Source organism: Rhipicephalus sanguineus, chromosome 7 (assembly GCF_013339695.2).
Source record: "Rhipicephalus sanguineus isolate Rsan-2018 chromosome 7, BIME_Rsan_1.4, whole genome shotgun sequence".
Lineage (NCBI taxonomy): Eukaryota > Metazoa > Arthropoda > Arachnida > Ixodida > Ixodidae > Rhipicephalus > Rhipicephalus sanguineus.
Genome location: NC_051182.1, coordinates 141558025 through 141571442, shown reverse-complemented (window position 1 = coordinate 141571442; position 13418 = coordinate 141558025). Strand labels below are relative to the sequence as shown.

The 13418-nt window shown below is 45.9% G+C and overlaps 1 protein-coding gene across 1 annotated transcript in view; it reads left to right on the top strand.

Moving 5' to 3' along the window:
* The window catches only part of LOC119400085 (uncharacterized), a 17790-nt gene extending 5896 nt beyond the window's left edge, over positions 1–11894 (top strand). Inside the window, exons 3-5 of the mRNA XM_037667013.2 lie at positions 11344–11550; positions 11643–11678; positions 11760–11894. Of these exons, the coding sequence (XP_037522941.1) occupies positions 11344–11550; positions 11643–11678; positions 11760–11860 (344 nt within the window). The 3' untranslated portion in view covers positions 11861–11894. The remainder of the gene's footprint in view (positions 1–11343; positions 11551–11642; positions 11679–11759) is intronic.
* Positions 11895–13418: the final 1524 nt, after the last annotated feature.

The following is a 13418-nucleotide window of genomic DNA, read 5'->3' as shown; positions in this document are numbered from 1 at the left end:
CGGTCGCACCTAACTTTAACCGCACGCGGCCACTACATACTACTACTACAATCTATGTAAGCGGAGACAGGCGCACGAAAACGCCGAAAACCTCGTGCACTTTGAGCACCCGACATAACTGGCGCATGTAGTGTGATGTTACTATGTTTTCATGCGAGTTGTAGGCATTCACCAAAATATTTTTTTCGTGCCCAAGTTCTCATGTTCCTGCACTTGGTGGCTTTAAGTCATGAAAGTGTTACGAACACAGCAGGAAACTATGCGAAGTAATTCAAGGAAAAAAAGGACTTTGTTTCCATTGCCTACATTATTGAAAGTGCCTTGGATAACTGCCTCTATTCACAAGAACATTTGCACAGCAAGCATGATTAATATCTCAATGCTACCTCTGGCCACCTCCACATTCAAGAACAATACGCCAACAAAAACTAATCGAAATGTTCCTATAAAGAATGCCTCTTTTAGTGACGATCGCCGAGACATTAATGCACTTTTTGCAGGATTATACGACTCTGAGACAACGACAACGTGTATGCGGTCTGTGGGTATAAAAGGTAGATTCAATTAAAGCTTTTATTTACGGGGCAGATTTTCCAGTAAACTGATAATCATAAAATGGCAACATAGGGAAGAGTCAATGTAATTACTTACACAGCCAACGACAGACAAGCAGTATTTCAATTATTCATACATGAACTTTTTTTATCGCTCATTCAGCAGCACCGATGGTGTATTGTACTGAAAAAGTATGATAACCAAACATGCAAGCGAGACCTACCTATATAGACGTCAGACTCTGCCCAGGCGGCGCTGCGAAAACCCCGCCACCAGCGCCCTCATCGTAGCCCTGGCCCTAACTGGGTATGCAAAGAGAGCCGCCCGCAAGCGCATGTGCATAGGCCGCAATATAACCCTCCTCTTTCGTTGGTGTTGAGGCGCGGTTTCCTGAAAATCAAGGACCTGGAAAGCTTCTTCGCCAATCCACGCTTCAGAAACAAAGGAAGCTGATCAAAGCGAACTGCGAGTACAACAAAATAAGTTTTAGTTATTCCCGCGCGCTGCAACTCGCAAGTACAAGCGAGCATCACACACGACACCGAGTTCGAGGCAAGCCCTCCGACATCCGTTCTCTAGAGCCTAAATGCGTTAAAATCGGTATATACGTATGCCACAGCGATAAAGTACTACATACACGATCAATTTACTTCCCAGACAACACGCAAAATCCCAATGACATCCCAAAAATGCCCAGACATCCCACATCCAAGTTACGATGTCCCGGGTGTATGTCCTCGTGGCAGCCCATATTAATCGGAAGTATCCCTACCCACCAGCTCCTAAGTTGGTGTGCAGGGTAATTCTAGTGACGGCGAGTTTCTTGGCGACTAGTTTCCGTAATATTCTCATTAGCATGGTAACTTCAGATATGTTAATTGGCGATCATAAATTTGCATGCTGACATTTCATTAAAGCTTACAAGGTAATATGCGCGCATGTTTATGTCACTTCCAGACAACGCAAGGCATCCTAGGGACATCCAAATGACGTCCCTTTCGGGAGTTCGGGACTTCCAAAAGACGTCCCACACAAGGTGGAAAAACATCCCAAGTGATACAAAAAAAGACCTTTGGGGATGTCCCAAAACTGCATGCGTTTTGGATGTTATTGGGACATGTGACCACTTTTTACTTCAGGATTATTTCAAAGGGTGGGACATTTGCTCCCATAACAGTTAACTTGCTTCATCGCGCTCACCACCCCCTACCTGAGAGAGCCAGTTGCCACTCCAGGAAAGCATATTCCTCGTCCAACCAACCCACTTTTTTTTCACATAGATAACTAGATCACTTAAAACCAAGCCAGTGTTCGGAAACCAAGCAACATGCATAGAACATCAAGTGACCAGCAAAAATGATTTATTGCCTCACTATTATATGGCACTACAATCACCCCGAGAAGGACAAAGAACTTGGTATTGATGAGCGTGTAGTCTAAGGTGCACACTTTCGAGTGAGGGCCTTCCATGGCGTCCAGCAAAGGGCTTGCAGAGGCAGCTGAGGACAACAAAAACAAAGCCTGCATGTATGATACGTACTGCACACACAAATTTGCATGAAAATGGTGAACAGGAACATAGCATGACTATATTGTCTTATGTATCCTGAGACAGGGTCAAACTCATTCCAGATGCACAAGTGCCTGCTTTTACCTATTGCTTTGTCAACACTAGAATCATGAGAACAATGACAAAGAACTCTGTATTTACGAGCATGACATCTGGGGTGCACGCTGTCAAACGCAGAGCGTTCCAGCTGGCGTCCAACAGCAGGGCTCGCAGAGGCAGCTGAGAACAAAAGCCAAAGCCTAATGTACATGTCCATACTGCACACACAACGCACAAAGATGGTGCACAACGGGGATACAGCATGCCTATATTGTCCTGTGTGTGCGTTAAGAGGTTAAAGGGACCGACAACCAACTTTTATGGTACCTATTTCTTTAGCGCGACAGAAAGCTTACCAGTCAGTGTATAATCAAGGAATGGTAATGTGGAATATGCCGTGAAACATTTGTAATTCGAATTTTTCTATCTGGACGGATATGAAGTCGTATACACACGTGATAAGACATGCTGCAAACAGTGAGCGTGAGAGCGGTTCGTGTTTGAGTGCGGCGGTTTACTGCATGTGTGTGTACTCGCGCGCATGCGCCGCGGCTCGACATGGTCCCTGCCTACCGTGAAGGCAGCGCCGTTTCTCGTCACCATGCAACTCCTTTTACCTCATAAGCACCACAGAATAGAGCGGGGATGGATAATAATATACATACTAAGATTTTTAGGACTAATTATGGCACACATGACGGCATCAGACGATGTGACTACGTACAGCAAAGTGATCGACTCCGCAATCTAGCTTCAAGGCTCTTGTGATGGGTTGCATGACATACCTTTTTTTTTGTTACTTTTAACACGATTAGAGATAAAAATCCTACTCACAGCGCCAAAGGATGCTGGAATATGTCAGTATATTCCACGGTCTTTTCATTTCTGACAGGATCTAATCACAAGTTCTGGTCAGTTGTCGGTCCCTTCTCCTTTAAGCCTGGTTCATTCTGAAGTGCTTGTAAACAACAATGCACAATTTTACTTATTGCTTTACCAACGAAATTCATGCCAGGAATGACAAAGGAATTGGTATTTACGAGCATGACGTCCAAGTGCACGCGTTTAAAACACAGAGCCTCCCGCTGTTGTCCAGGAGCAGGGCTCGCAGAAGCAGCTGAGAAAAACAAAAACAAATCCTTCATGTGAATTGAAGGTAAACATTAGACAGAAGTCTGTCTGGTTGGGTAAGTAAACTGAGATAACTGATATTTATTCTCCAACCAAAGTTACGAAGACACGTAAAAACCCCGACGTTTCGGAACCAGCTCGGTTCCTTCCTCAGGGGGACTGCGGCGGCTTGGCGCGGCCTCTTTAAGGCACTCTCGCGGCGGTTAACGACCCCACGCATTACGAGGAGCGTAGCCCATGCGCATACACCGGGGGAGGGTTCCGAGTGAACGGTTGATATTTTGAGTGGTCCTCGGTATATGCCACGACTCCAGTAGTAACCTCCTCCTCCACTTGGTTTCACTTTCGAGGATGGCGGTCCGTTGAAGTCTATTCTGTGGTCAAACGTCTCTGCGTGCTCGGCGACGGCGCTGCGTTCTTTGTTGAGTTTACGGACGTCGTTGACGTGTTGCCTAATTCGTTCGGGAAGTTTTTGGTCTCGCCGATGTATGACGAGGGGCAGTCGGCACACGGTATTTTGTAACGACGCCGGGCGCCCTGTCCTTTGTTGGTCGGTCTTTCGGGCGGGGAAGGAAGCGGCCAGCGTGCATGAAGGCACGTGCGCGATGTGCACGCCTTTTCTAAAAATCCGAGCCAACGCCTCGCTGGCTCCCTGGACGTATGGGACCGACACGCGTTTTGGAGAGCTTGTTCGTCAATGCTGGCTGGGAGTCGCGTAACCTCTTTTTCTCTGCGCGGCGGGCGACGGATCGAATGAAATTTCTGGGATAACCGTTTTTTCTGAGGTCCGCAATTACGCGGGCCTCTTCTTTCCGGCGTTCTGTGTCAGTGGAACATATCTTTTTGGCTCTCTGAAGTAATGTGGACACAACGGAGGCCTTGTGGGTGGAGGGATGGGACGAATCGTATTGAAGGTATCGGCCGGTGTGCGTCGGCTTCCTGTAAACGGAGAACTCCAAGTCACTGCCCCCTCTCCATGCCGAGCCCTTTCAAGCTTCTGCACCGAATCATCGCCCCTCTCACCCGGGAATACCCCAACTCATGTCCGCGAACGCCAGCCACTTCGTGCAGCTAGTCATCAGAGTGAGCATCGACGAAGACGAGAGCCTGGTCTCGTTCGACGTCGTATCTGGGTTCACCACCATGTGCCGGTACCCTTATCTGTATCCTGTGCCCGTGCTGCTCTTGAGGGCGACGATGGCTTGAGTCAAAGGACCCCACTCACTATTGACGAACTCTGCCGCCTACTGGAATTCTGCCTGTCCAGCACGTATTTTTCCTACAAAGGAACAATCTTCAGGCAAAACAGTGGAACCGCAATGGGAGCCTCCATCTTCGTCACAATGGCAAACCTGACCATGGAACATATAGAAGGGAAGCACTTGGCTCCTTCTCGCCGCGACCAAACTCTTTCTTCGCTACGTGGACGATTGCTTTTGTATCGTGAAGACATCTGAAATTGAAAACTTCAGACTGCACCTAAATTCCGTTCACCCAGCCATACAGTTCACGGTCGAGTGTGAACGCGAGCGCACCCTCCCCTTTCTCGACGTCCAGGTGGCAAGAAGGGCAGTGACTTGGAGTTCTCCGTTTACAGGAAGCCGACGCACACCGGCCGATACCTTCAATACGATTCGTCCCATCCCTCCACCCACAAGGCCTCCGTTGTGTCCACATTACTTCAGAGAGCCAAAAAAGATATGTTCCACTGACACGGAACGCCGGAAAGAAGAGGCCCGCGTAATTGCGGACCTCAGAAAAAACGGTTATCCCAGAAAGAAATTTCATTCGATCCGTCGCCCGCCGCGCAGAGAAAAAGAGGTTACGCGACTCCCAGCCAGCATTGACGAACAGCTCTCCAAAACGCGTGTCGGTCCCATACGTCCAGGGAGCCAGCGAGGCGTTGGCTCGGATTTTTAGAAAAGAAGGCGTGCACATCGCGCACGTGCCTTCATGCACGCTGGGCCGCTTCCTTCCCCGCCCGAAAGACCGACCAACAAAGGACAGGGCACCCGGCGTCGTTTACAAATACCGTGTGCCGACTGCCCCTCGTCTACATCGGCGAGACCAAAAACTTCCCCGAACGAATTAGGCAACACGTCAACGACGTCCGTAAACTCAACAAAGAACGCAGCGCCGTCGCCGAGCACGCAGAGACGTTTGACCACAGAATAGACTTCAACGGAACCGCCATCCTCGAAAGTGAAACCAGTGGAGGAGGAGGTTACTACTGGAGTCGTGGCATATACAGAGGACCACTCAAAATATCAACCGTTCACTCGGAACTCTCCCCCCGGTGTATGCGCATGGGCTACGCTCCTCGGTAATGCGTGGGGTCGTTACCGCCGCGAGAGTGCCTTAAGAGGCCGCTGCCAAGCCGCCGCAGTCCCCCCTGAGGAAGGAACCGAGCTGGTTCCGAACGTCGGGTTTTTACGTGTCTTCGTAACTTTGGTTGGAGAATAAATATCAGTTATCTCAAATCCTTCATGTGTATGCATATCCACTGCAAGCACAAATATGCATGAAAATGGTGCACAAAACAAACATAGCACGACTGTGTGTTGCATGTCTGCTAGTTTAAGAGGAGTAAAGCGTGCTTCATGATTACGTGCTCATAAGCAGAAATTTCTCCTTTTAGCTTACGCTAATTACGACGGTGACGACTTTTGCATTTACAAGCATGAAGTCTAAGCTGCATGCTTTCCGTCTCGTAACCTGCACGTGTATGTCCAGGAAGCTGAGCACTTTCTATGTCATTACCGGCAGGCAAAGGTGCAGACATTTGGGTAAAGGGGCACACCAGGGGCACCACTACTAGAAGCAGCTGAAAAAAGAAAAAAGACCATGTATATGTGTACACAGCTAGCACATGCAAAAAGAATATCATTGAGCAACAGTGCATATCACAAACGTGCTACATTTGTTTGGAAGTAAAACCTACTTGACAAACAGAGTGGGCTAGTTGGTCACTTCGGTTGCGTGAGACTACTTGACTGCTGGTAAAGGATGAAACAACATGCACTGAAAAAAGGTGGAGGTATAGGGAAGCCAGACACGGTGCCAGTTGCTAATATGCACCAAGTGACTGAGCAACAGGTCCTGCTGCTTCATAGAGATGTAGCAGAAACACCAACATACATTTTTCAGTTTCTTGTTTCAGTAAGACAAAAAATCATAATCACAAAAGATACGGTAATACCAGTACAAAGACTGGGTTGTGCCCTTTTCTTCTGATAACCGCTAACTGATGGCCAGCAGCAGGACTTTCACATGCAACTGAATAAAAGAATAGCATGAATATGCGCTGTTTTGAACATAAGTTCTGGCTTTTCTTACAAATGGTGTCATAATGAGAGCAAAAAATTTTGGTACTGGGCATAAACTGAGGGCAAGCCAGTCTTATGTGCAGCAATGCTTAATTCATGTCCATAGCCCACTACAAATGGTTAAAGCAATATTTACTTGACACATACATTTGACCATTCCAAAATTTTTTTTTACGTTTATGTCAGTTGCCGTGGAAAAGATGTACAACAAACCTTTGAAGTTTTTTCTTTGTCGTCCAGGACTTCTGATCGTTCTCCACGGCACTACGCACGCGCTGGCTTGCAGTTATTCGAGGCAGATCAGCCATGTGTTCCACGATCGCGGTGTCAATCTACACACGTGGCCAACAACAACATATCAGCATAGTGAGCTTAACAGTTTCTGCGGAAGATAAACCAAATCGCGTCACAAATAAAACTTACTCCCACGTGTCATTCTTGCTGCGAGGGTCCAATTCAGCGTACGCCAACCTGCGTTCGGTGGGGAACCAAAGAAGAAAGTGCTAAGAACGTGCTGATTGCAGTAACCCAGGCATGTCAAGTACTTACCGAAGAGGCGAAAACGCTGAAATTGGCAAGATCTTGCAACCAGGCAAACACCTACGGCATGCGCGCTTGCGATTCTTCGACGAAACGTCACGGATCAAAACCTAAAAACGAGGCCAACGAAGAGTCCGAACTATCCAAACCCAAACGCGCCGGGCGCCATGAATGCGATGGCAATGTCTGCGCAGTGCTCGCAGCAAATCCTCCACTATTTGAGGAGGTGTTGGCTCGCAGTAAGCGCAATTAAATAACAATTGCGTATTAAACCTAAGAAAGAAAACAATAAAATAACAATATTTCATTCAATTCTTCTAAAGTTAATATGCCGGTGTTTTTATAAATACGACACCACCACGACCACACACCGCTCGCGCGGCGCGGCCGCCGGTCTCTGCTCTTTCACGAAAAGCACGCAAAGCACGGCGTGCGTGAGGAGCACAGTGGCGCGAGTACGTGCGTCGTACTGCCTCTACCAAGTGCGACACTTGCTCACACAGTCAGCAATCGATCCCTCGTCCTCATAACGGCGCGACATTAAAAAAAAAAAAACAGAAACGAACACTTTCACGAAAAATGCGGATATATTGCTTTTCACGTGCATGTAGATATGCAATTGTGCAAGCGCGCCACCCATGCACTCCGGCGGAGTTGCTGTTTTCGATTGTTTAGGATCACCAATTTTCAACACGGTAGCTTATTTCACCGCTAAGTTGAAGTCCCAATCAGATCCTACAAGGGATGTTTTAGGAATGATCCCTATGCACATGTCTAAAGGACATCCTAAAAACCACCTGGTTGGGATGTGGGACGTTTGGACTTTTTTTGGGAAGTCCCTGGGATGTAGTGTGTTGTCTGGGTTATAATTACCAGCTTGACTCTTCAGCACGTTCTTTTTTTTTTTGCTACTCTGTTGCAAGGAGACCCGCAGTCAGCTGTAGCGCGCAGGAAGAAAAAAAAAGGTAAAAAGAATCCTCAGAGAGCGAGCGCACCTGAGCGTATTACGCAAAGAGCATATATATATATACACGCTCTCTGCACGCACGCTTCTTCTGACTTTTTTTTTTTGTTCGAAATTCTCGTCGTCTGTAAACTTTTGGACCACCGCATTGTAATAGCCTAAAAACAACGCAGCACGGTGGTAGGCTGGGTTAGTTTCGGTTTTGCGGCCTACAATCAGCCAAGGCGAGTCCAAGCCGAAGACCATATCTGCGCGGTATGCGCGCGCGCCCATTCAGTACGAGAATCGCTGCTAAGGTGAGTTTGCGAGTTAATTTTCTCTTCTTTAGTAGTATTTGCTGGCTCTCTATCAAGCGTACATATAAGTTATATTTCAACATCTCACATACAGTATTTTTCTTGTATGTCAGGGCTCGATAGGCTGAAGGTGCAGTCGTGCGCTTATCGAAAGGCATGGCCACAAACAAAGAACTTGGAGTGATGACGTCGTTCAACGGTGACAGTAAGTGGCCATTTTTTTGTACTTTGTTTCAACGTCTATGCATGTATTTTGTTAAAGTGCAGTTATGATATTTGTTATAGGTGGTCCTTCAGTATTTTTTACACATACAGTGTGTGTCGCCGTTGAAGTGTGGTTCAGTGTTGCACAATGGATTCCGTGCCGCGGACTACGATATTCAGGCGCGTGCGCCGTAAGGTAGAAACCGACTTAGGCCACATATTTCGTCTCCCGGCGAAGCTTCAGCAGAAGTGCTTCCTTTGTCCGACTCCAATAGCGATGAAGAGCCCTCCTTGGCCTCACATTCATCGTGTGGGCAAGATCCTGTAGTGTCGTGCGCTCGCCTTGACGCGTTGCCAGAAGTGCTCAGTGACAGTAATATCAGTGAATGCAGCTCTGTTGATGACAGCGCTTTTGAAGCCGTAGAGTTCTCATGCGACGTTCAGCAATCGTCACAACTATGTTGTGGAGATGCCGAGCGCAATGCTGGACCTCAAGAGCAGTCTTCAAATGCATCGTTTGCGGAACGCTTACGGCAATGGAGCTTAAAGGAACACATTCCTCACACTTCACTGACTGGGCTATTGGGTATCCTACGTTCACACCATTGTTTTTCGGAAATGCCATCATCTGCTAGGGCACTGCTGTCTACACCAAGGATGGCGCTCGTAGAACAAATGGACCAGGACAGTATTGCCATTTTGGCCTCAAGGAGGGCTTCACGCATCCCTGGTACTGTTGCCTTATGTGCCCGACCCCATAGTACTTCATATAAATGTAGACGGGCTGCCCTAACCAAAAGTACTCAAGACCAATTCTGGCCAATACTTTGCAAAGTAGCAAATGTTGAAGCCTCTGAGCCTTTTCCTGTTGGTGTGTACTATGGGAAGTCCAAGGCTTCACATGCAAATGTCTTTCTTAGAAAATTTGTGCATGAACTGAAGGAAGTCCTCAAGCAAGGTTTTACCATTGCCAACAATGTTGTGGGAGTGCTAGTTGGAGCTATAATATGTGATGCTCCTGCAAAGTCATACATCTTGGGAACCAAAGCACACAATGGTTATTTCAGCTGTACGAAATGCACTACTGAAGGAGAATTCTTGCAGGGACGTATGTGTTTCCCTCAGCTTGATGCACCCTTAAGGACTGATACAAGCTTCCGAAATTCCCAGCAAGATGATTATCACATCACAGACACCATTCTAAAGGAGTTGCCAGTGGATCTTGTTAAGCAAGTGCCATTCGATTACATGCACCTTATTTGTCTTGGTGTTGTACGCAAATTGTTTCTACTTTGGCTGAGGGGTGACAAAGCATATAGGATTGGAAGGGCAGCAAGGGAAGCTGTATCAGCAGCTAACAATGAAATGAGAGAATATGTACCTTCAGATATGTCTCGCAAGCCACGGAGCTTGTCGGAAATAGAAAGATGGAAAGCTTCTGAGTTCCGACTTGTATTGCTCTACACAGGCCCTGTGGTTTTACAGTCACGAATCCCTGGGCCCCTGATGGCTAACTTTATGACGCTGCATTGTGCTGTGCGCATACTCTGTAGTCCGTTGTGTGACCCTGAGCTTCTTGACTATGCAGAAAGGCTTCTAAAGCATTTTGTTGAGACATACATTTCCATCTATGGGAAACACGCAGTGTCGCACAATGTGCATGGCTTGGTCCACGTAGCAGATGATGTGCGAATTCATGGATGCTTAGAGAGCTACAGCGCCTTCCCATTTGAGAATTACATGCAGAAATTAAAAAGGTATGTGCGGAAACCAGAAAAATGTTTAGAGCAACTCTACAACCGTGTTATTGAGGAACGGTCGCAGCCTGCACGAAGCCTTTGTGACCTAAGAATATTGAAGCAACCTTCACCCGCAACCGGATGGCTCAGTGGTGCAAGTGGCAGGTTGTCGGCAATGCATGAAGAGGGACCACTGCCAAGTAACTGTATTGGGCCTCAGTACCGAATTGTATCTTTTCCTGGCAATATCACTCTGAGATCAAGCCAGAGAGAGTGCACATGCATGCTGAAGGACTATTCCATCATTGAAATTGAAAACATTGCATTTTCTGCGGGCAATAACCAAGCAATGTTAATCGGAAGGAAGTACCAGAATCTGGAAGATCTTTACAGCTATCCGTGCAAATCATCACTTCTCAACATCTATGTTGTGTCTACACTCTCTGCTATTCAGTGTTGGCCACTCACAGACATTGCAGTGAAGTGTGTGAAGCTCCCATACGGAAAAAAGTGCGCTGTGCTTCCTATGGTGCACCTACTATGAAAGCTCTCCATAGGCAGCAGGATTTTCTTGACCTATCTTTTGTTTCTCTTTTGTAATTCTTGTGTGCAAGCAAGTGTGGACATTAGCTGTGTCTGTATTTGTATTTACGTAGACATTGGTACTGCTCTTTATTCTGTTTAGATTTTAGATTTGCTGTTGTCTCATTCCCCGACGAGAATAACTGCCTCGGGATTGTTCATAACTCATGGCTGCATGATGGCAACCTGAAGACATTTTGGCCTGTAACGAAAAATCCGACTAAAAGGGTCCGAATGGTGATGGAAGGCACCGAGCCTACCGACTCATGGCCAGGTGTGCCATGCATCGTTAAAGGCTGAAGTAGCTATCATCTGGGGTAAGTGTAGTTTAGGAAGTAGCATAAAGTATTGAACCCCCGAAAAAATTGTGCACTCAAAGAAAAAACATTTCTTACAGGGACTTATGAAGATGCGCTACGAAAAATGCAGCTATTTCTTTACGAAAGCACGGATGAAAGTGAACCCATGAAAGAACTAGGCAGGGGTAAAAGAAAAAGACAGCCAAGGCTTCCAGTTGATTATGACGACCTGGCTGGGAACGGAACAAGCAGTGACTCCGATGAGAGCTATGAGCCACCAAGGCCTCCTACCCCACCGCAGCGATGTAAGAAATCATTGTGTTTAGAACTGGCTAGTGCCTGAATAGCAATTAAGGTGCTGCCAGAAAGTTTTACGTTTCACTCCGCACCTTTACAGGCCGTAAGTTCTCCAGAAAGCCTGAAGTATGTTCTGGTACGTGTAGACTTTGTTATATCTGATGGAAGACTTGTAGACAGATGTGTTAAGTACAACATTATTTGTTTTATTCCTCAGCCATGTATGAAAAGGTTAAACAACCTTCAAAATCTGGAACAGCAGCGTCACAGTCCCCAGGCAAGATATCAATTCTTTTCATGCAATATGAGCAGTTCTAAGCAAATTTTTGCATTCGTATTATGTCTAGAATAATCTAAGTACATTAAACCCTCATTAACCTCAGTCCATTACATTACATTAAACCCTCAGTCCAGTAAACCCTCATAGGACAGACTCTCTCGCCAACAGTGCATGTTGAGCCCATAGGTCTCTGGGGACTCCACTTTAGTTTAAAAGTATATTACAATTTTGAGAAAGTGTTATATCGTCTCTTTACAGGTGAAAATGTAACTGATGAAGCTTCTGCAAGTATGTCACTTGACAACACAGGTCAGTGGCGTTTACTTTGCATCCATTAAATATAATGAAAATATTTGATACAGTCATATGCAATATTTCTTTTTGTAATCTTGCATTACATTTTTTGTGGTTTGAGCTTTGATACATCTGATAGGCATGATGATGCAAAGCAGCCTGATAGTTTGAAATTGGTAGTAGCTTGGTCAATATGTGATATTCACAGAGTGTGTTGGCGACTGCAAGGACCGACTTTAATTGTTCCTGGCAACTTTTTTTTTTTTTAGACAATAGATTTTTAATAATTCTATGGTAGTCAGCCTCCCGCCATTTTTTCCCACGAACTCTGTGTGGAGGTAAAAATGTTTGCTGCAACTATTATGACATTGATGCTACTAATTAACAGAAACTGGTTAATTATTTTTTAAGTTATTCCCTTGAGTGTAGTCATTTATATGAGAAAGTTCTAGTGCATGCATATTTTTTAGAAATCTCTAAGGTCCACATAATTTGAGGTATTCATGATCAAATTCATAATCATAGGATTATTATTGAATAACTGTATTGTCTAAAAAAATACCCTGTATAATTGCTCACATGCATTATGCTCTCTGTGTTTCTGTTTATAGGCAGTTTCGCGGTACCTGTACGTAGGCCTGCGACCCCCTGCAATAAGGCAAGTTGATGGATTTCAACACCAGCGTAAGTGTTTAACTGTGCTATAACTTAATGCACAGTCTGAAAAAAAATTCCAGACGCCTAAACACCACAAAAGCGAAGAAGCACAGGAAAAGAGCATCACTTGAAACTGATTTATTTGTGGGAGAACAGAAAATATATACCAAAATACATTTGTTCTTTCTGCGGTGTTCAGACGTTTAGATTTTTTCTCAGAATGGTGTACCAAGTAGCCCAGCAACAAGTTCTTTTAATAATAATAATATGTGCGGTTCAACGTCCCAAAACCACAATTTCGTTATGAGGGACGCCTTAGTGGAGGGCTCCAGAAATTTCGACCACCTGGTATTCTTTAACGTTCACCTAAATCTAAGTACACGGGCCTCAACATTTCTGCCTCCATCGGAAATGCAGCCGCTGCGGCCGGGATTCGATCCCGCGACCTTTGGGTCAGCAGTCGAGCGCCATAACCACTAGACCACCGTGGCGGGGCAACAAGTTCTTTTAAGGCACAGTATTGTGGAAGGTTCAGAGAACAGTAGCAAATCTATATCCTAACGGAAATTGCGGCCCAGTTGGGTAAGGTGACTTCTGAAGCTTTATGATTAATCTCCAGATATTTATTGAGGTAGACTGCAGTGA